The sequence below is a fragment of the Oncorhynchus nerka genome, linkage group LG1, assembly GCF_034236695.1.
Source record: "Oncorhynchus nerka isolate Pitt River linkage group LG1, Oner_Uvic_2.0, whole genome shotgun sequence".
NCBI lineage: Eukaryota > Metazoa > Chordata > Actinopteri > Salmoniformes > Salmonidae > Oncorhynchus > Oncorhynchus nerka.
Window position 1 is genome coordinate 27682332 of NC_088396.1, and position 21683 is coordinate 27704014.

Sequence of the window (21683 nt, forward strand, 5' to 3'; positions counted from 1 at the left end):
ATGGAATAGGGAAGATTGATTTACAGTTGAAGTCGGAAGTTTAGATACACCTTAGCCAAATGCATTTCAACTCAGTTTTTCACAATTCGTGACATTTAATCCTAGTAAAAATTCCCTGTCTTAGGTCAGTTAGGATCACCACTTTATTTTAAGAATGTGAAATGTCAGAATAGGAGAGAATGATTTATTTATTTCATCAGTGGGTCAGACGTTTACATACAAATCAAAGTTTGTCATGTGCGCCGAATACAACAGGTGTTAATATTAAGGTATTGCCTTACAGTAAAATGCTTACTTACAGCCTCTAACCAATAGTGCAAAAAGGTATTAGGTGAACAATTTATTTTTTATTTTACTAGGCAAGTCAGTTAAGAACAAATTCTTATTTTCAATGACGGCCTAGGAACAGTGGGTTAACTGCCTGTTCAGGGGCAGAACGACAGATTTGTACCTTGTCAGCTCGGGGAATTCGAACTTGCAACCTTTCGGTTACTAGTCCAACGCTCTAACCACTAGGCTACCCTGCCGCCCCAACAATGGGTAAGTAAAGAAATAAAAAGACAGGAAATATACAGTAGCGAGGTTACATACAGACACTGGTTAGTCAGGCTGATTGAGGTAGTATGTACATGTAGATATGGTTAAAGTGACTGCATATATGATGAACAGAGAGTAGCAGTTGCGTAAAGAGGGGTTGGCGGGTGGTGGGACACAATGCAGATAGCCAGGTTAGCCAATGTACTTGAGCACTGGTTAGTATTTGGTAGCATTGCCTTTTAAATTGTTTAACGTGGGTCAAATGTTTTAGGTAGCCTTCCACAAGCTTCCCACAATAAGTTGGGTGAATTTTGGCCCATTCCTCCTGACAGTAATTGAGTCAGGTTTGTAGGCCTCCTTGATCACACACGCTTTTTCAGTTCTGCCCACAAATATTCTATAGGATTGAAGTCAGGGCTTTGTAATGGCCACTCCAATACCTTGACTTTGTTGTCCTTAAGCCATTTTGCCACAAATTTGGAAGTATGCTTGGTGTCATTGTCCATTTGGAAGACCCATTTGCGACCAAGCTTTAACTTCCCTGACTGATGTCTTGAGATGTTGCTTCAATATATCCACATTTTCCTCTCTCATGATGCCATCTATTTTGTGAATTGCACCAGTCCCTCCTGCAGCAAAGCACCCCCACAACATGATGCTGCCACCCCCGTGCTTCACGTTTGGGATGGTGTTCTTCGGCTTGCAAGCATCCCCCTTTTCCCTCCAAACATAACAATGGTCATTATGGCCAAACAGTTCTATTTTTGTTTCATCAGACCAGAGGACATTTCTCCAAAAAGTACGATCTTTGTCCCCATGTGCAGTTGCAAACCGTAGTCTGGCTTTTTTATGGCAGTTTGGAGCATTGGCTTGTTCCTTGCTGAGCGGCCTTTCAGGTTATGTCGATATAGGACTCGTTTTACTGTGGATATAGATACTTTTATACCCGTTTCCTCTAGCATCTTCACGAGGTCCTTTTGCTGTTGTTCTGGGATTGATTTGCACTTTTCGCACCAAAGTACATTCATCTCTAGGAGACCGAACGCGTCTCCTTCCTGAGTGGTATGAGGGCTGCGTGGTCACATGGTGTTTATTCTTGCGTACTATTGTTTGTACAGATGGACGTGGTACCTTCAGGCGTTTGGAAATTGCTCCCAAGGATGAACCAGACTTGTGGAGGTCTACAATATTTTTTCTGAGGTCTTTGCTGATTTCTTTTGATTTTCCCATGATGCCAAGCAAAGAGGCACTGAGTTTGAAGGTATGCCTTGAAATACATCCACAGGTACACCTCCAATTGGCTCAAATTATGTCAATTAGCCTATCAGAAGCTTCTAAAGCTGTGACATAATTTTCTGGAATTTTCCAAGCTTTAAAGGCACAGTCAACTTAGTGTATGTAAACTTCTGACCCACTGGAATTGTGATACAGTGAAATATTCTGTCTGTAAACAATTAATTGTGTCATGCACAAAGTAGATGTCCTAACTGACTTGCCAAAACTATAGTTTTTTTTAACAAGAAATTTGTGGAGTGGTTGAAAAACGAGTTTTAATGACTGCAACCTAAGTGTATGTAAACTTCAGACTCAAGTGTGTGTGTATATATATATATATATATATATATATATATATATATATATATAAAAATTGATTTGGTACTGTCACTTATGCTCCCTCTCCGGCCTCTAGGTCACCAGGCTGCTCCTTATGGCGCACACCTGTCACCATCGTTACGTGTACCTGCGCGTCGTCAGACTCACCTGGACTCCATCACTTCCTTGATTACCTGCCCTATATATGTCACTCCCTTTGGGCCTCCCCCAGGCGTCATTGTTTCTGTTTCATGTCTGTGTTTTTCAAGGTTCTTGGTTTGTATTATGTTCCATTTATTTTATTACAACACTCACTCCCTGAACTTGCTTCCTGACTCTCAGCGCACATCGTCACAGGTGCTGAGCAGGGAAAGACATGAGTCAAGGTCTTGGAGGTACCTTAATAAAGACATCTCTTTGCCATTCCTGGAACAGAATAATCCTTTACCATGTGGACTGGTCTGTACATTGTAACAAATGACTCTGGTTAGTCACAACAACACTGTTATTCTGTAGATGCCTTTCCATCCTGAACTGTACCAAAGGTTGGAGTGCAGATTCCTCTCTGTCAGAAGTAAAGGATTATTGGAGGCTGTGCGGCACTGTTATCATTATATTGTACTGTAGCTACAGATTTAGGATCTTAATTTGACCAGTTTCTCCCTGCAGGAAAATAATCCTGCAGCAACAGGAAATGTTAATTAATTTACATTTTTGTAGAGGTTGATACATTTTTTGTTAGGGCAGATCAAGTCTAAAAAAACTTGTAAAGTGGAAATTACAAACTTTAGAAGCTTTTTAAACCTTGAATACACTACAAATGATCAAATGAAGATCCTACACCTGTAAGTGGATGCCTTGACACAAATGTACAGTAAACACAGAACCTTTTGTAACTGAAGAGTTCCCCCTGAGTTAGGGTTCAAAGGTCAACATAATAATAGCCACCCACTCCTGTGGAGTCTGGACACACTCACCTCCATCACATATCTGACACACACACACCCCTCTGTTCCATCTCTCCCTCGCAAGACCCATTGTCTGCATCTAGTGGTCACAGGGTTCTCTGGAAACTGGTTAGGTCTTTGTTATGGTCTTGAAGTTACATAAGTGTGTGCATGCGTGAAAGTGCAGGTCATAAAAGGTTTAGTAGGTAATTGGAAGAACCGTCCATTCTGAGTTGTAAATCACACACAGGTAAACACAGGAAGAGGGAGGAGACTGTGTCAAAAGTTAGGGTTGTCTTGTGCTCTTGGAACGGCTAACCATGAATGCGGTGTTATAAAGGTGTGTGTGCGAACAGACGGACAGCGTCCAGGGGTATGTGAGCACACAAGTCTTTGAAGTTTCCAGGACATGTTCAGAACACAGCAAGATCAGACAGGGTTTCCGGGGACCTGTTCAGAACACAGCAAGATCAGACAGGGTTTCCGGGGACCTGTTCAGAACACAGCAGAGGCCAGGTGCCAAGAATGTACCCCGCTGAGTACAGAGACATCCGTGTCACTGAGTACAGAGACATCCTTGTCACTGAGTACAGAGACATCCGTGTCACTGAGTACAGAGACATCCATGTCACTGAGTACAGAGACATCCGTGTCACTGAGTACAGAGACATCCGTGTCACTGAGCGTTCCAGAAACGTTGGATCAACCCAGATTTCCATCACTGCTTGGCTGCTCTTCTGAGACTATGTGGCTAGTCCTGTCTTCCCTCCCCCTCTTCTCTCTTTCTGACAGGTGTCTTCTGCTCTCATCTGCCCATAACCATCTCTGACTCGCGAAGTCTTGTGTCCACCTCAGGTTCAACTCCTGGGGATTTGGTGTCCCGATTTTTCCAAGGCCTGTAATTTTGCGGTATTTGGGACACAAAGATCTCAAAACCCCTTCAGAAAATGACAAGTTTATCTCTTAATAATATGGTATTGCCTTACATTTTTGTTTTAAGACCTAAAGTGACCAACCTGTAAGAATCGCTTCTATTGCATTTAACTTGTTCTGAAAACTATGAGAAATATTAGTTCTCTCCTTTTTTTAACAAAAGTATGATTGTAAAAGTGATAACTAGTCCAGTTTATACTCAATGACTGCAATAATAAATATCATTAGTATATATTATATATATAGTATATACATATTTAGAATGATATATGACACATATTGTCATATTATCTCTTCCCTAAATTAACATCACATGCTGGGTCCCACAGCACATTAAGTAGTGGGTGACTCATGCCTGCTTCTCATTGTAACAGTGTAACAACACCAGTATGTGTGTCAGACAAACAACAGCTGGGAGATTTATCCGGATTTCTGTGCAGGGAGGTAACATGTTATTCCGCGTGGGTCAAGAGTGCAAAATGAGGGGAGAATACTGTTAATGGCTGTTTTGACTGGGATTTGTAAGAGAGCCAGATAGTATCAACTGTGACTTCATCAGAGAGGGCCATGAGCCAGCCAATACACCTCACTGAGCAGCTCCGAACCCCCACCACCATCCTCTTAACTGGACCCAATCAAAACAAAAAGCAAATTCACTGTCTCCAAGGAAAACCGAGAGGAACCGGGCGTGTTGGCTGCACCTGCGCTACGAGCAACGTTCCCCATAAGAATCCACAAACCCAGAGTGGAAAGAGTGTAGATAGGCGAGAGTTGCTGTCAAAATACAACCGCACAGATGCTCAGTGCCTCAGTGTATCGTTACAGGGTGGAAAGTTCAACGGCTCATTATATTACCTTGGAATTCAACAATGGTGCCAATCAGAGGATCTTGTTAATAAGTGTGTCTGTGTGGATGGGGTAGCCACTCTTGCGTGATGAGAAACATTGCCAGAGACCTGACAACTTTCGTTAGCTCTCCAGTCCCCAAGCTAATGTAGGCTTTAGCCCAGCTGGCCAACACAGTCTTATGACGTGCAAGAGACCAGGGTTTAGGCCCAGGTGGTAACATAAAGCTGCACAGGGACCTTGTCAGAAGCCCTGTCATGACTCTGGCACATTCTGTCCTCTCCAAGGGCTCACAGTGTCAGGGACAGTAGATCACTCACATTTATTGCAGATTGTTAGAGCCTCCCCTCTCCAAAATGTGACTTCTGAGGCCGGTTTAACTTAACAGACTCCCAACGCATCAACAACATAGCTTCAAGGGTCAAACTTTAGAGTTTGCGTATCTAAAGGAAATGCTCTTGTACTAGCAGTGAATTCTAATTGGGTATGTTCTAGATAACAGGGGCCATGAGTTTTTCTTAACCCCCCTAGTTATAACTACTAATAACTCCATCAAGCTCCTGATTACTAAACCAACCATTCCTGCTTGTACTACTTCCCCACCTAGTTTAGCACCTCTGCAGAGGTACTAGAAGCAGGCAGAATCAGTTGACTTCAAAATCCATCTAGTAGGCTTTACCTGACTCCTGACCTGAGAAATACACAGCTTGTGTCAAAGATTATCTATTATATTGACAAGATGGTCCCGCGATCTGGTGGGAACATTCTAGCCAATGAGTGGGCAGATACGCATGTGAATAACAGGCACAACTCTGATATGAAGTTGTTTTTTTCCAAAGTTGCCAAAATGCCACGTGCATCCACTTTTACATTAGTCCATTAACAACCTAAACATTACGAAACCTATTCGATCAAATAAGCATCAAATGATCAATTACATTTTTTGCTGACCAAATTGGACGATCTCACTGACCTCCATACAAATATTCCTCACTTTATGGTCTTATTTTCGTGGACCCCTCTCTCTTCGCCTCTTTCTCTCTGGTGTTAACATGGGTCAACCGTGGTCATGTGGGCCAGCATATAGTACCTTTTAGATTAGAGACTTAACACTTAATACTGGTGGAGGCATGCTAAAGTAGGGTCATCAAAGAGGGGACACCACTGGTGACAAAGTGTGTGTGTGAGAGAGCAGGACCTGCAAACACAGAAATTGGTATAATCCTGAGAGTCAACGTAGCTGTTAGATTTGACATTTCCTATTCACAGCAACTGCTGATCATGTTACAAAAGCCTTTTTATTTTGTCCTTCTATAATTGTAGAGAAAAACCTTTATCAAAATTCTACCACAGACGTGAAGGCGGCACGTTTTATGATGTCACAGCTTGTGGTGTTTATAAGTCTCAATCACCATAACAATAATATAAAAAATCTGAATATTTATGTTAACAATCAGCATCCAGCCCTACACAACATGTGCACATGTGTCGTCTCTCTCACACACACCCTTTGAGACAGGTCCAGGAAGGTGGGCCAAACCCGTGGGGTTCATGGCTCTGCTTCCATTACATAATTAGCTGTGTTTGGACTCTGTCTCCCGTGTCTGGCTGACTAACTCTAACAGACCTGTCTGTCCTCTGAGAAGCAGCACCTCAGTGTGCATGTGTGTGTGGACTCTGTCTCTACCAGACCTGTCGGTCTATCCTCTTAGACCCAGACCTACATCACTCTGACACCAGAGACCATTACAGAGGAGTTATTCATGGGAAATGTGATGTTTACATCGCACTGTGAGTTTGATGATTAATGCTAAACAGGTGTAAAGAGTTTACATTTTAACACTAATACAGTACTGTGCTTTTAGTATGATACAGTGTTCTACTTTATCAGTTCTGCAGGGTCGTCTTCCAGAACGTCACCAAAGAAGGCACAAAATAATAGAGAACCAGAAATTCCGAATGTTTGCCTTTTTTTTTATTTACAAAAACTCCAGCCACCCAAGTCAGACTGTTCTTTGTGCTACCGCACCGCATGCGATTCTGATGCACCAAGTCTGGAACCAACAGGACCTTGAACAGCTTCTACCCCCAAGCCATAAGACTGCTAAATAGTTAGTTATATAGTTAAAGCTGCAATATGTAACTTGTCAAGAACTACAATGCTGCTGGGTTTCCCACACTCAACAGTTTCCCATGTGTATCAAGAATGGCCCACCACCCAAGGGACATCCAGCCAACTTGACACAGCTGTGGGAAGCGTTGGAGTCAACATGGGCCAGCATCCCTGTGGAATGCGTTCAGTAGCCTGTATAGTCCATGCCCTGACAAATTGAGGCTGTTCTGAGGGAGATGGGGGTGCAGCTCAATATTAGGAAGGTGTTCCTAATGTTTGGTATACTCAGTGTATGTGAGTAGTGAGACACAGACACAATATGTGTTATGAACAGAATGCAACCTTTAAAGCTGCAATCTGTCACTTTTTGGGTGACATGACCAAGTGATCATAGAAATGTGTGTTATAGATCTGTCATTCTCATTGAAATCAAGTCTAAGAAGCTGTAGATCTGTTCTATGTGCGCTATTTCTATGCCTCCCGTTCTTAAGTTTTGTTTTTGCATCTTTCGGTTTTGTACACTAGCTTCAAACAGCTGAAAATACAATATTTTTGGCCAAGGAAAATATATTTCACAGTGGTGGTACATTGATTCTCTACGATATAGTTGCTTGTTTTGTCACAAATCCTGATCATTCATTTTCATAAGCATTAGACATCAGATATACAGGTAACTGCCAAAATACCAGCATAAAGTGTCTTAATAGGGTGTTGGGGCACCACAAGCTACCAGAACAGTTTCATTGCACCTTGGCATAGATTCTACAAGTGTCTGGAACTATATTGGAGGGATGTGACACCATTTTTCCATGAGATATTCCATCATTTGGTGTTTTGTTGATGGCCACCGCTTCAGAATCTCCCACAAGTGTTCAACTGGGTTGAGATCTGGTGACTGAGACACACTAAGCTCCTTTGAGACCCCTCTTTCAAAGTCACTGAGATCTCTTCTTATAGCCATGGTAGCCAAAATAATGGGCAACTGGGCATTTATATACATCACCCTAAGCATGATGGGATGTTAATTGCTTAATTAACCCAGGGACCACACCTGTGTGAAAGCACCTGCTTTCAATATACTTTGCATCTCTCATTTCATCAAGTGTTTCCTTTATTTGGCAGTAACATGTGCGTACATAAAATACAAATGGTGCATTCTGTAGCAAATATACTCTATAGGACAGCAGCAGTATTGGCATCATGTACAAAAATACACATTTGATTTCTTACAGCTCGCACGACACTATATCAAAGCATATGAACATAAATATAGACCTATACCTGTTGTTGATTACCAGAGATATGGAAGAAAAGCTCCAGCACAACCAAACAACTGCATCTACCATAACCAAGGGAAAATAACTGTACATATATGACAACATAAAAATGTTATGCTACAAACATTGATTAGCCATATAAAACAAGCCCAGAGTCTCTAAAAAGTCATTTTAAACGTAAGACTCCTCTGCAAAGAACATTTGGTCAAAGTCGTCCACGCAAGGGTCGCTACACTTCCTGCTTTGCCACTCCCTCTTCCCCTGGACAAGGGCCAGAGCGACCTCCTGACTCCTCTGCAGGCACGCGCCTGAATCCGCCCGCTCCTGTGAGGAAAAGTAGTCCCTTACTGCCCGCGTGGCGGAGGGAGAGAGGCAGAAGCGTGGCTCTGAGTTTGGGCCTGCTCCGTTGCGCTGTGGCTCAATGTCAGACACTCTAAGTCCGCTCTCAGGGAGCTGCTGACCTTTGACCCCGTGGGTCTGGGACTTGACCAAGGGCCTTTCCAGGGTGAGGATGGAGGCTGCATCTGTCACCATGGAGGGCTCAGAGGCTCTGCGAGGCAGGGTGAGGACCTTGCGGCCAGCCTCCATGGCCAGGGTGAGGGAGTGAGACTTCTGCCTCTGGAGGGTTAGTGTTGAGCCACTCTGTCCATAGAACACATCCTGGGGAGGCTGGATGACCTCACTTCCTGTTCCAGTGGGCCGCTGGGTGACGTCACGTCCTGTGGGGGGTCTGTGGGTGGCATTGCAAGCCTGGTCGTGCAGCAACTGTAGCTCTCTGACAGTAAGGGGTTTCTCTGTGCCTCTGTAGAAGGGAGACCTACTCTTCTGCAGCTGTAGGATAGCCTGCTGGTATGATGGAGGGCTGCTGGACCTCCTCTTGGTGGTCACCTCTACACCTTTACCCTCTGAGGCTTTTGGGAGGCTAACCCCTTTCCCCTTCCCCACTTCCTCCTCCAGGTGTCCATTGTCGGGTTGCCGTAGTGACAGTCGGAGGTTCCTCTTGAGCCAGGTGTTGGGATGCAATCCGTGGTGGGTAGAGGGTGTCCGGGAGGAATGAGGGGGCTGGCTTTCACTCCAGTCCACTGTATCTCTCTTCGGGGGTGAGCACTTGGGGGAGCGGGGTGAAAGGGGGGAGCGGGGGAAGACTCAGCCAACAGGAAGCCGGCACTGGTGACATAGTCTGTGGAATATTGGGAGAAGGCGGAGTCTAAGGAGCTAAGGGAGGAGCCTGTGGGGGAGGTTGCTGGGGAGGACAGGCTAGAGCAGCTGGCGTCCAGTCGTAAAGTAGAGGGTGGGGTGTGTTTCAGTTTCCTCTGCCCGAGAGTTCCAACCCCTCCTCTTTCTCCACCTGCGATCACTTTGTCTTTCAGCTGCAGAGCCCTAAGCCCCTGAAACACTTCATCCTCCTCCTCCTCTTCCTCTCCCTCCATCGCCGCGTCATAGCTCCCTTTACGAGACGCCAAATGGTGCTTATCCGATTGGATGAACAGAGCTCCGGGGGTGTGTCCGATGGCAGGCTCTGAGCTGCGTCGTAACCTCCTAGGGCCCTGTGATTGGACATAGCACTGGCGTGGGCGTGGTTGCCGTAGGGCGGGGGTGAACTTTCTGGGTCTGGCAAGTGGGGGAATATGTAGGAGGTCAGCCTCAGCCTCAGGGTCAGGGTCGGGTTCACAGTCACTCAGGGTGATGACAGAGTCTCTGCTGCAGCTGTCAGGCTTGGCCTTGTCTCTCAGAGGGTGGGACTCCTGGAAGGGCGACTCTGGGTCCTCGTTTAACTCATTCTCCAGACTGTCATAGGATGAGTCATTCATCTGGAAAGAGGACACGTCTACGGAGGGAAGGAGAGAGGAAAAGAGAGAAGCGGGGGAAGTTAGAGAGTTAATATGCTAAAATTATTGTTATGACATGCGGTCCATTTTGATTGTTATGGATTTCATATGTTCCCACTTCCGCTTTGGAAGTGTTGGAAATGTTGCACTGACTGACTATCATGCCAATAAAGCTGGGGTGGAGGGAAATGGAGAAGGAGAGAGTTTGAACAAACCTCCATTTCATTAGATAGACACAGGGTTTGAAAACAAGCGCAAAGTGCTGTCATAGTCCCAAGCATACAGCTGCCATTCATAGAGGTTGGTTTAGGTCATAAAGAATGATTGAGGCCTCTAGTGTCCAAAAGGCTGTTATAGCATGGGTGTCATTGAGGGCTTTCACCAATTTCAACCTGGGGTGAGTTTTTGGTAATAGAAAATAGTTTAAAATCTCCAAGAATTTAGCTGAAAATGGGTTTAATTTAGGAAATATGTTTCCAAGTATTCCCACAAATAGAAAAAAATACATTATCGTGTGATCTCTTTTTGGGCTTAGTTGTGGTCAATTTAGATAAATGATCGTGTGATCTCTTTTTGGGCTTAGTTGTGGTCAATTTAGATAAATGATTGTGTGATCTCTTTTTGGGCTTAGCTGTGGTCAATTTGCAGCTGAATCTAGTTGCCTACCCCTGGTTTAGGGGAGAAGAGGAAATTGACTGGTGTGTTAATGAGTGTCTGAGAGTGTACTAATCACTTTAATGAATGAGGTCAACATAGTGACCCCAATCAGCAGACCTCACAGAGACAATGACTTACGGAGAGGTCTGAGAGAACACTCAACGCGCGCGCACACGCACACGCACACACAAGCTAGTCAGGGTTAATCTACTCTATAATGATGATAATGTCTACAATACACAGAACCACTGTCTTGCCATAAACACACACACTCATGAACTTTCTAAACCCTTGTGAAGATCCATGGCAAATTAAACCACCTCTGTGTCATTTCAGTTCTGCTTGGTTTGGGACCTCTCTTCCTCCCTCTCCCTCTGTCCCTGTCCAACTTTATCTTATGATGTTTTCTCCAACCAAAACGAACAGCATTTGTTTAGAGCACTGTACAATATAATTTGCAATTAGATGTTGTTATTTCTTCAGTGAATATATTGACTTTGTTTACCTGATCCATGGTCGCTGCTATTGCTCTTCTGAGGGAATCCACTAAACAGAGAGGGGACGTCATCTCCCAAGACCTTCCTGCAGTTCTCAATCAGGAACCGAACAAGCTCACAGACCTAGGAACAGATCATAGACCTGGTTACACCTCAGTCACACAAGTCAATGACTGGTCCTAGATTAAGGCTCCGACTGCAAGTTAAAGGTTATTTCACAGGTAGTTTCCCTGGTATAAGAGATGTAAAGTCTTGCCAACTTTCTTACTGGCCACATATAGCTGATCAAAATTGACATAATGTAAATCGTCTGAACTCCTTTTTCTAAGATGAGAATCACAATTTAAGGAGACTTCAGAAAACAAAATCTGAGAAAGAATCTTGTCTATTCCCAGATGTTTACAAACATAGGAAACATGAATTAAAACCCAAGTTACACAGTATAAACCTCCAAATCTGAAACACAAAATGTCAGTCATGCTCCCAAACAGTCAGTTCCAGTCTGGGATTTGAATGTTTCCCTAGGGCAAAGCTGACTGTTTAAAAAACAGTGATTATAAATGTGTTGTTTTTGTTAGCTTCCCTTATGGAGAGTCTACAGACAGAATGAGGTTATGGAAATATGAAGGAGACAAACATGGGGCCAACATCTGTGTGTTGTTGGGCCAGATGTGTGTGTCATGGTTTTCACCATATGTCTGTCAGTCTGTGTTACACGCCTGTGTTCAGAGGGCTATGGGAGTGAATGGACTGCTAGAGCTTGGCTACGAACTTCACAAGCTAGTCCAACACAACGGAACTCCAGCTAGGGAAAAAGGCTTCTCTCGCTCCCTCCTTCCTTGCGTCTCTCCCTGTATTTGGCCTGGTTCTGTCCATCAGAGGGGCTGCCTATTTAACCCACTGAGGAAACATCTAGAAACTCACTCATTCAGCTTTTCTCAATCGTTCAAAAGCAAAGTTAGTATGTGTATCTCAGCCACCTTTTCTGACAAACACAGCACACAATATTTACTCAAGCCACTCAGAGACTAACATGTCTGTAGGAGCCACAAACATCTAAATTAGAACTGTGGTGGAAAAGGGAGCGGAAGTGGAGGAAAATAAGGGTTTGCGTGTCAAGCGGAAGGAGAGCAGTGTTCCAGACTGCCCAGTGCCGTTAGAGACCAGACCCACGCCAGCCCAGTTTGACTTGGCTCCTTGTGAGACCGCAACCAATCAGGGGAATGTTGAAATATCACATTTTTCCCCTTCAGAGGTGCTGGGGCCACACATACAAACAAACAGAAAAAAAGTGTGTGTGTGTGTGTGTGTGTGTGTGTGTGTGTGTGTGTGTGTGTGTGTGTGTGTGTGTGTGTGTGTGTGTGTGTGTGTGTGTGTGTGTGTGTGTGTGTGTGTGTGTGTGTGTGTGTGTGTGTGTGTGTCTGGTGTGTGTGTGTGTGTGTTTGCACGCGTGTGTGAAGACAGAAAGGAGTGTTTTAGCATAGCGGGTTTGTGAAAACACACTCGCCCTCAGGAATCTGTAGGAAATGCTTTGGATTTTTTCCCAGTGAACCTCAACAGGCCCTAGCCTCACCAGAAACAAATACACATTTGACAAGGAGAGAGAAAGATCTGGAAACACCCAGATTGATTGTGTTTCAACAATAATGTGTCCAAATCGACCATAAAATTAGAGACTATTAAAGACATTGTGACTTATTCTTGCTTATTATTAACTTACAATACATCTGGGGCCACTGGTGGTGAACTCAATCATTTCAGGGCTAGCATGGTTGGCTACAGTCTTGTAGTCTTGTGGTAGGGTTATGACTGTGAACTGGTGTGTCAATTCAGATATTTACAGTCTCCTTGTGAGTAAGTTATCATAAAATGTCAAGCTTTTTTGTCAGGTTACGAATTTCACATTTGTTATGTATCACCGTGATCTCAAGTGTGTGCGTGCGTGTGTGTGTGTGTGTGTGTGTGTGTGTGTGTGTCAGTACAGAGATTGAAAACCTGTGACTAGAGAAATGTAAAAGGAGTACGTCAGTCCAGGTTTAAAGAGGAAACGTATATAGTATAGCCCAGCATGCGGCTCCTACTGTAGCAGGAGGTTGACACACTCTACTCACTGCTGTTTGTTCTTCCATTGGACATCCTGCTTAGTCAGACAGCTATGTGGCAACAGTATATCTTTCCTTTACACCCTGTCCTGGTGCCTAGCCTCAGCCCGCCAGACATACAGTATGTATGTATGTATGTATGTATGTATGTATGTATGTATGTATGTATGTATGTATGTATGTATGTATGTATGTATGTATGTATGTATGTGTGTGTGTGTGTGTGTGTGTGTGTGTGTGTGTGTGTGTGTGTGTGTGTGTGTGTGTGTGTGTGTGTGTGTGTGTGTGTGTGTGTGTATGCAACGTTCCCTCTAAATTGCACTTGTGTGCGGACGCGCAGTAGCCCCGGAAGCCCCGGTAGCCCCTTGTCTCATCTCACTAGCGACTCCTGTGGCGGGCCGGGTGCAGTGCAGACTGACCAGATCGCTAGGTGTACGGTGTTTCCTCTGACACATTGGTGCAGCTGGCTTCCGGGTTGGATATGAGTTGTGTTAAGAAGCAGTGCAGCTTGGTTGGGTTGTGTTTCGGAGGGTGCATGGCTCTCGACCTTCGCCTCTCCCGAGTCCGTGCGGGAGTTGTAGCGATGAGACAAGACAGTAACTACTAACAATTGGATACCATGAAATTGGTGAGAAAAAGAAAGAAAAAAATGTAAAACCATGACTAGAGAGAGACTGTCAACGAATACAGCAGATGCTGTTTTTATGAGTGAATTCATGTTTAATTCCTTACTCAGCACTGTCAACACTGTATTCAACACTTATGAGCCATGAAATTTGCGTTCTTCCTATTTTCACTCAGCACTACAACAAGCACTGCAGCAGTAATGAATGAGTGGGAAAGTGTATTTCTAGGCTTGCGTTGTTAGCGGCTTGGGTCTTTTTAATATCGAGGAATATTTCACTTTTCTCATACGAGTAACAACATGAATTTGTGCATGAGGCAGAAATAATGCTGTGAGACTCTGGAAGACGGTCCTTTTTTGGTCAGTGTCAGCGGCGGAAAGGGAGAGTGGAGGGACATTGAGAGTCGGACCTTCAGTCTGCTGCTCTCTCCCTCCACTGAGACTGACCATCAGATGCAGGCACCATCAGCCCAGTAAAATAAAAATTGAATTATTTAGATGTATGCTGCATTCAAGCAAAGCCAATATGCAGTGGTAATGCACTGGGCCTATAGCTTACTGCACAAACCTCATTGCTACAGAACTGTTTTTAATTGGTTAATGTTACATAGACTTACGTTTTTTAAGTCATGTAAAAGAAAGAATCTGTGCGGTAGATCTTGGCTTGCCTTTTGACTCAAAGTGATCTTGACTCCGAAAAGGTTGCGGAACACTGTTCTAGAGTTTTCCCTGTTAACACTATCAACATTTCCCTTTACTGTGATAGAATCAATGTAATATTAGTCACTTTCAAACAAAACAAAATTAACTATGCAAGAGAGTTTGTTGTAAACAGAATGCATCTGAGTAGGATACGATTGCATTGACACACACTACTCAGCCCCTAATATATACAGACCGGTGCGGCACAACCAATCAGAGCTGCAGTATGCCAATATGGAAATAGATCATTACCATATATGGATCTGTGCCATTTACTTTGAACTGGACTGTGTTTACAGCATGAGCAGTCATGAGTACTGTAATGTGCTTGTTTTGAGATCAAAACAAAGGCTGCATGTAGCCATGTGTGCACATTTTGTTCATATCCTTCGCTAGTTAGTCAGTTATTAGCCCAGTTATAGATCATTTGTAGTCAGCAATTAGGGAGTGATTGTTTCCTACAAGAGCACAAAACATGTACATTTCTAGACATTGAAAAGGGAGTCAGGTAAAGAGCTTTTTTTTTGTCTTAAAGGTGCAATGTTGTCTTTTGAGAGCTAAGTAGCCAAAAGGCAGAGGGTAGAATCATTTGTCTGATTCTCTGTAATAATGGTATGATATTTTTTTTTGTAAAGTGGTTTCTTGCATCAAACAACACAACAGCATTTTCAGTCACCTCCTTGTCTGAAGGGTAAAAAGGTTAATGACAAGCCCTGCATATTTATTTTCAAAAGTCTCATGAAATGTAGGCCTACGTTGAACACCACACATTGTCTGCTACTGCAGGCTGAATGACAGAACAGCTATTTCCATGTTAAAATGTTAGGGGATGCATTTTCTCCATTGTTTTTGATAGTAGGTCACTCTGGTAGGCCTAGATTGTGATCAAATAGCCACAGTAGCCTACATGGCCACTGTTAAAACTGTAACTTAAGGGGGTACAACCTCAGTTTTCGCTCAGCAGATCTGAAATTTGCTCAGTGCCGGAAAATATTTGAGGGAGCTCTCTGTGTGTGTGTGTGTGTGTGTGTGTGTGTGTGTGTGTGTGTGTGTTTGTGTGTGTGTGTGTGTGTGTGTGTGTGTGTGTGTGTGATATAAGCAAAAGTATTATGTAGTAATACACATACACTTTGAAAGTATGGTACAATTATGTGTTCGAAAGAAGACATTAAAATAAAATGAAGAAATATAAAAAGTAACTTAACAGAGAGGGAAACCTAAAAAAAAATGTTTTTAGGGTCCAGTCTCACCTTCTTGGTTGCCTCCCCCTCTGGGCTACAGGGGGACAGGGTCCACAGCATGCTGGGAGCGATGCACACTGACAGGTTGAAGGCATTCATCTGGTTGTCGCCTGCGTTGTCTTGGATACAGTGGAGCATGGCAACCACATGTCTGAGTAGCAACAGGTTCTCACTGGGCAGAAGATGGACCAACCTGGGGTGGGGTGGTGGGGGTGGTGAGAACAGACAAAATAATCAGTGATGAATACACAACATCAACAACATCTAGTAAGACTTTGGATGTGTCAGACACATCCCCCCTCTCACAAACATTTACATTTAAGCCATTTACAGTAGTACGCGCATACATTTTCATATTCTACACACGCAAATACATTGCTACATCCTCTGAGAATCCAGCAGATTATAGAGTTTGTCACATTCCTGTGGACAGTTTCTTTCCAGAGAAGACATCAGATGAGCTGTGTCAGGTTATTGTTTGTCTAAGAGTCTTCTGGAAAAGAATTCTTCAGATTTTCATTGTTTTTTTGAATGTTCTTTTTTTCCTATTGGCCTGAGAAGGACTTTATTTTCATGCCTCTGGATCAAAACAGCTTTTCCCGCCCATTTTCTTTCCTTCTCTCTCCCTGTGCCACCCCTACACAGCAGCTTTGTTTTCGCTGTGTGTATGTGTTTGTAAAGGTGCGTTACAGAGAATGCCAGTACCTGTGGATGGCTTGCATCCTCTGCTCTTCCTCCTCTTGCGCCATCACTGCAACCCACTGCTCATACAGATTCACACACAGCAGACTGCCCGGAATGTTCCGCAGGAAGTCCTGTCGGGTCACAATCACAGGGACACATTATATGTTAGAACACCCTTCACCATCACCACATATGCTTCTCTTCAGTGGAGTTAATATGGATCCTGAAAACATGGCATGTAAAATAGAAAGCTCACTCAGCTCACTTGTTATTGGTTTGTTGGTTGGAGTGGGTATAGTAATATAGCTAACTGAACAGCAGCATGTGTTCTCTCTCTCTCTGTGTGTTCAGTTCTACCTGATCTAATACAGCTACAGGTTTACAGTAAAGCCATTGGCACCAACCTCCCAACATGTGCATTGAATTGAGTGTTTTTCTTCCTGAGCTTTCTCTTCGCTCCAATCACTTCATTTCTTTCTGTCTGTCTAAGACTTTCTATGGGGATTTCGAACACACACACACTAGATACTGTGGTAAATATGTGTATGTGAGGGTGCAGCTGTGTTAGCGCTGTGCAGTGAATTATTTTGATGTGTATCGTTGAAGCAGGATGAAACCGATCTTTCAAACCTCCTCTCTCTGATGTCTCAAAATATCTGATCTGACAAGCCTGGCTAGAACTGGACTCTGATTAATCCACACAGACCCTGGTGTGTGCGTGTGTGTGTGTGTGTGTGTGTGTGTGTGTGTGTGTGTGTGTGTGTGTGTGTGTGTGTGTGTGTCTGTGTGTGTGTGTGTGTGTGTGTACTGTCCTACCTTGAAGACTGCAGCAGTGACAAACACAGACTCATGTGTGAGTGTGTGTGTGTCCTCTGTCCCATTGTCCAGTCTGTCTCTCAGCTCTCTGCAGGCTTTGGCTCCTGCAGAGCGACGGAATATACCCCTGGTGTATGGACCCTCCTGGTATAGAAACACCAGCATGTCCATGACAGGTTTGGGCAGGGTGTGGTCAGGAGGGCAGATGGAACTGAGAGACCGTCCGAACAGGCATCCCAGGGTAGGGGACAGGCAGGTGGGGGACAGGGGGACACTGTCCAGCTGGCTACTGGAACCCCTCCAGAAGGCCCAGTTAATCAACGGCCTCTTCCTCTTAAAGGATTTCTGGCCTGGCTCTGCAGAGAGAGAGGGGGTATTCCAACATTTAAGACATTATTTCAACATTAAGTACGGCCTACTGCTCAATAAAACACAACGAGAGGAAGAGAGGGGGAAAGAGTTGGAGAGTGGAAGTTGTTTTGAGAGAGCAGAGGAAGGGGAAAAGACAGAGCAAGAGAGAGAGAGAGAGGGGGGAGAGAGGGGAGAGAGGGAGAGAGGGGGGGAGAGAGACGGGGGGGAGAGAGGAGAGAGGAGAGGAGAGAGAGGGGAGAGAGAGAGAGAGAGAGAGAGAGAGGGAGAGAGGAGAGAGAGGGAGAGAGAGAGAGAGAGAGAGAGGAGAGAGAGGGGGAGAGAGAGAGGGGAGAGAGAGGGGGAGAGAGGGGAGAGAGAGGGGGGGGAGAGAGAGAGGGGAGAGAGAGAGAGAGGGGGGGAGAGAGAGAGAGAAAGAGAGAGAGAGGGAGAGAGAGAAAGAAAGAAAGAGGCATTGATTCAGAAAGAGACATGGCTAGAGAGGGGTCTGAAGGGTGCGGATGTCTGTCTGGAGAGAGAGAGTGTGTGTGTGTTTTGTAAAACCATGTTTCTGAGACTGGGTAGTTCATGTTAAGAAGCTGTGGGTCTGTGAGTGTTCATATGTTATGTACTGTGTGTGTGTGTGTGTGTGTGTGTGTGTGTGTGTGTGTGTGTGTGTGTGTGTGTGTGTGTGTGTGTGTGTGTGTGTGTGTGTGTGTGTGTGTGTGTGTGTGAAAGACTAAGAACCCTTTGTCTGTGTGTTTGTTTGACTTACGATGCAGACATGATGTCTGTTCTTACGTTGCTTGTGTGTGTGTGTGTGTGTGTATCTGTTTGTACCCGTGTGTCACTGTGTGTCTGTCTACTTGGCCTTTCTGTAAAAAAAACATTCAATGTGTGTGAAGCACAGCTTATGCTGTATTTGTGTGGGTGGGGGGGGGCAATAAAAAGCCCTTCCACGTTAGTGGCACAACACCCCTAGCTGCTCAGGGCCCTGTCCGATCAAAACAGAATATTAACAATCCACTGTAGCTTTACACTCAATTACATTTTGGAAGCCAAATCCAAAACAACATTGTTACAGAGCCGCTCCAACATTATTTAACTGGCCCAAGTTGATAAAGTTGTAAAACACACATTGCATCATTATACGCCAGTGTGAGAAATCTTGGAGGGGGGATATTTTGAAGAGAGAAAGGGAACGAGGGAGGGAGAGAGAGAGAGAGAGAAATAGAGAGAGAGAAAGAGAGAGAGAGCAAGAGAGAGAGAGAGAGAGAGAGAGAAGAGAGAGAGAGAGAGAGAGAGAGAGAGAGAGAGAGCAAGAGAGAGAGAGAGAGAGAGAGAGAGAGAGAGAGAGTAGGAGAGAGAGAGAGAGAGAGAGAGAGAGAGAGAGAGAGAGATAGAAGGCTGGTTGCGTGAGCAATGTTTTGATCCTTTTATGGAGTTGAATGGATCCATGTTGGGTTGTTGCTAAACAGATGCCATATTTCTCTCCTAGCCAATAAAAACCCCTGGTTTTTAGATGTATCAGTAAACAACAATGGTGTTATGACAGAATTGACCCCCAAATCTATCAGTGACACACTCAGTCTAGTTGGACTATTAACATACACACACACGTGCACACTTGTAAAACTAGTGCTAAGCAATTAACCAAATATCATTAAAAAATATATATATTAAACAACTAATTGTCCAAAGTCGGTTCAATTATTTGAATTCCATTTGGTTTGTGTTTCTTCTGTGAGCTCAATGCACACATTGCACAGATAAATCAGATCAAGCCCGCACTGTGCGATGTAGTAGGGAATTGTAGTTTCCAACAGGCCAATATTCTACATAGTTTGGCGCTGAAAACGTGGTAATTAAATACAATGACCATAATCTATTGCGCGCCTACTTGTCTGTTCTGTGTGTTTCGTTTATGCCTGCTATGTTATGTTAGTGTGGGGCAGACATGGAGATGGAGAAGAGACAGAAGAATGTGTGATGGAGAGGGATAGAGAGCCGTTGCTTCGCCAGGTACCTCTACCTGAAAATACATGATCTAAGTGATGGATAGTTCGTATTCAGCAGTCATAAAAGTATGCTTTAAGAACTACTAAAATAGTGATTTTGTCAGACAGCAGCTCTATAGAGATGAGATGACCTGAAATGAAATACTAAAGTCATCAAAATAAAACATATGGAAACAGCTGAAATATTTTCTTAAATAAAAGTGAAGAATGGGCAGTCACTACCATCATGGGACTTTCATGCATTTTTTTATTCTGTGTTATTACAGCATTCAATCCACATCATCATTTTATTTATAATCAAACCCGAAATGGAACCAACCTCAAAAAGCACTTGAATGAATTAGGCTGATGTAGTGGGTAGGGGAGGGTATTGATTTGAAATGGAGGCTTATGTAAGAACTTGACAGCGACAGAGAGGAATCTAAAGGAAGGCTTGTGGTTGATTCAGTGGAGCCTCTTCAACGATCCTCGTGGAAAACACTCTCACACACACTCTCTATGTTCACTCTCTATGTTCACTCTTTCTCTCACTCTCTCTGAAAGTATGGAATAAAAGACATTTGAGGCAACAACAAAAAAAGGAGATAAGAAGTAAACAAGGGCAAAGGGGGAGGAGACACATTTTTTTGAAGGAAACGCAACCCTTTCTTTCTGTTGAGTCGGTCACAGTGTGTAAAGGGGCACTTACCTAAGAGCAGAGCCTGTTTGGGACCCACCCGGCTGGACTTGAGGATGAACTGGCACTGGGTGTCTGGAGGGAGACACTGGTCCAGCAGCATCGCCCCCTGGCCCTCTGGAGAAGGAACTGCATCCTTCCCTCCACCACCTCCTCCATCCCGAATGTGACTCATCTTGATACTGAAAGGAAACTCGTGCCCTGAGAGGGTCAAGATGTTAGAGGTCAGGGTTCATGAGTCCCACTGGAGGTGTGACCAGGCCAGGTTTACAGTACGCCCAGCTAGTCTCTTATCTACCTCATCGTTATGTCAATAACTGGAGGAAAATACCTCTTTGCGTAAAAAAACAAAACAGAGCAACTTTTGACTCCAGAGTAAAAGGTTGGAGAAGGTACAATGGCATGTATTCATGGATGCCAAGGGAGGCCAGGCTTCCAGAAAAAAATAGAAATAATGTTTTATATTTCGTTATTTCGTTTCATAATTGTCCTTCTATTTGCAAGAGGCTGAATGTATCTCACACAGGAGAAAGCATCAGAGCGAGCGAAACAGCATCCTTCTGTCTCTCTACGTGTAGGCCATCTATCTGATGCTGTCTGGTCCAAACAAGTATGACATTGTTGCTACCTATCATAGCATTGAAGGCAAGGGAAGCTTACGAGCATCTGGCCTGCCTTGACTATTTTTATTTTTTTTTGCCAATAAACGTTGAGCTAAACTGAGCAAGCTCAGCAGTGAATGGTCCTGGCGCACCAAAAAAAGTGTCAAGGAAAGCCAGCTTGGATTTTTACTCTTATCAAATCCCATTGAGAGAATACGTCAGTGACAAAAAATGTGAATTGTTGCATCTCGTTGTGTTGTTGTCCTCCGGTGGCTAGTTAGCCACCTGGCCAAAACTGTCCCTTTCCTAAATTAGAGATAGGGATTTGGACTTGTGGTTTTACTTAATTCTCCGTAATGGCCAATGATTATAACGCCGATTCTGATCCAACCATTAATTCATACATTGTTGTGCCCTGGCCTGAGAGGATGGAAGTTCAATATGTAGCTAGATATAGAAGGCTAATGTTAACTAACGAACGTTGCCCATGAATAGAAGCTAGACTAGCGAGCAAGCATTTTTGCCAGGTAGACTACGACAACAAAAAATAAAGGCATGTACTGTATGACAGAGTGATAGACCTTTTCTTCAACATGAAAGACAGGATGGCATTGGTGTTTTGCAGGTACTATTTAATGAA

The 21683-nt window shown here is 44.0% G+C and overlaps 2 protein-coding genes across 2 annotated transcripts in view; one reads left to right on the forward strand and one right to left on the reverse strand.

Annotated features, from left to right (window-relative positions):
- The window catches only part of LOC115131063 (adrenodoxin-like), a 28411-nt gene extending 25722 nt beyond the window's left edge, over positions 1 to 2689 (forward strand). Inside the window, exon 5 of the mRNA XM_065017720.1 lies at positions 2228 to 2689. Within this exon, the coding sequence (XP_064873792.1) occupies positions 2228 to 2465 (238 nt within the window). The 3' untranslated portion in view covers positions 2466 to 2689. The remainder of the gene's footprint in view (positions 1 to 2227) is intronic.
- Positions 2690 to 6814: 4125 nt separating this feature from the next.
- LOC115128535 (rho GTPase-activating protein 20-like) overlaps positions 6815 to 21683 on the reverse strand; it is a 48302-nt gene continuing 33433 nt past the window's right edge. Inside the window, 7 exon segments of the mRNA XM_029658452.2 lie at positions 6815 to 9382; positions 9385 to 10074; positions 11238 to 11352; positions 15909 to 16092; positions 16605 to 16714; positions 17400 to 17755; positions 20454 to 20642. Coding sequence (XP_029514312.2) covers positions 8418 to 9382; positions 9385 to 10074; positions 11238 to 11352; positions 15909 to 16092; positions 16605 to 16714; positions 17400 to 17755; positions 20454 to 20642 — 2609 coding nt within the window. The 3' untranslated portion in view covers positions 6815 to 8417.